Source organism: Tribolium madens, unplaced genomic scaffold (assembly GCF_015345945.1).
Source record: "Tribolium madens isolate multiple individuals breed KSU strain unplaced genomic scaffold, Tmad_KSU_1.1 Scaffold_11;HRSCAF=98;Tcas5.2_LG3b, whole genome shotgun sequence".
In the NCBI taxonomy this organism is placed as follows: domain Eukaryota; kingdom Metazoa; phylum Arthropoda; class Insecta; order Coleoptera; family Tenebrionidae; genus Tribolium; species Tribolium madens.
In genome coordinates this window covers 6,654,351-6,655,643 of record NW_025400975.1, presented here as the reverse complement: position 1 = coordinate 6,655,643, position 1,293 = coordinate 6,654,351, and the positions used below count along the sequence as shown (strand labels likewise).

The 1,293-nt window shown below is 30.1% G+C and overlaps 1 protein-coding gene across 1 annotated transcript; it reads left to right on the top strand.

The window, feature by feature from the left end:
- The first annotated feature begins 6 nt into the window (after positions 1-6).
- LOC123005738 lies at positions 7-1,051 on the top strand. The gene is made up of 7 exons (XM_044399668.1): positions 7-52; positions 104-217; positions 271-416; positions 463-609; positions 658-704; positions 759-861; positions 912-1,051. The coding sequence occupies exons 2-7, from the start codon at positions 124-126 to the stop codon at positions 1,041-1,043; spliced, it is 669 nt and encodes a 222-aa protein (XP_044255603.1). The 5' UTR covers positions 7-52; positions 104-123; the 3' UTR covers positions 1,044-1,051.
- The last annotated feature ends 242 nt before the right edge of the window (positions 1,052-1,293 follow it).

Here is a 1,293-nt window from a genome sequence, read left to right as displayed (position 1 = left end):
TCATCCTATTCCTCACTTTTGGACACCTACTTCTACTATACTTTTATCAAAAGTATGTAAAATTGGTTATTGACAACGTATATCTGACCTTGGAATATTATAGACAATGGTCCTGAAACCACAATGAACATTCAACCAGACGCATTTTTCGGTATAATGTTCGTTTATTTATTCATAAGTTTTGCTTGGATGGCACTTTCTGTTTATATTTACACAGGTTGGGTCTTTTTTTGTTATAAAATGAAAATTTCAGGACTGTTTTTATTACAGGAAACAAGAGAAAATTTCCCGTTAATAAAATGACAACAGCAATGATATTTTGGGCATGTGTTGCGACCGCTAATTTACTAATTGATCTAATTTTTTGTTCATTTTTGGGGGCAGATTACAAAACAGCGATCGACAATTACAATAAAGTAAAAAAAATGTTGAAAAATTTTATTCAAAATTTGCAATTTTTAGACAAAAAATATCACAACTAAACTTGCCTACATGTACTCAACTCTTGTTTATGGTATTATGATGGTTTTAGCAGCTCGGGGATTTATTTTGTGGGTCATTAATGCAATTTTAACTGGATTTGTAATCAGAGCTTGTTGTGACTTATCGGTATTTTTTTCACTTTTGGTTTTTCTTTAATTTAATTGATTATTTTAGAAAAGTCCTAATCATGTAAAAAGCAACCCATTTAGTTCAGTTCCGAGGTATTTTTCATTAAGGTAGGAATTTATTTTTATAATTTTTTGTCAATTTTGAAGGTCAAACGTCTACATTAGTAATTTGCCTGAAGAAGCTCGAAATTTCCAAATTGACGAAACTAGGAGACGTACGGAGCCAGGGCTGGCTTCGATCCCTTCACAGGTGACATAATTATTATAAAAAAAATTAAAAAAATTTTTTTTTTGTTATAGTCCGATTTATTGAGCACTTCTAGTAGTTTTGCTCCTGTGAATAAAAACATGCTTGCTAATTATGACCCACAAGTGGAGCACAGACTTCAGCAATATACAGTGWYGATGACGTCACAATTGAGAAAATATTAATAAAATGTTTCATTTATAAGTATTTTTTATTTTTTCCTGAAACAAAAACCGCAAATCGTTCAATTTTACGTCACAAAAACCTTGTAAATTTTACACGTATGTAAAATGTTTCGGGATGTTCTCTCGATAAGTTTTTTTTCGTTACACAAAAATATTTGATTGGTTTATAATTGGTTGCCTATACTTTGCTGTGGGTTTTTTTCTCTAATTAAAGAGTAGTTTACAAAATTTGAATTTTTATTAATACAAT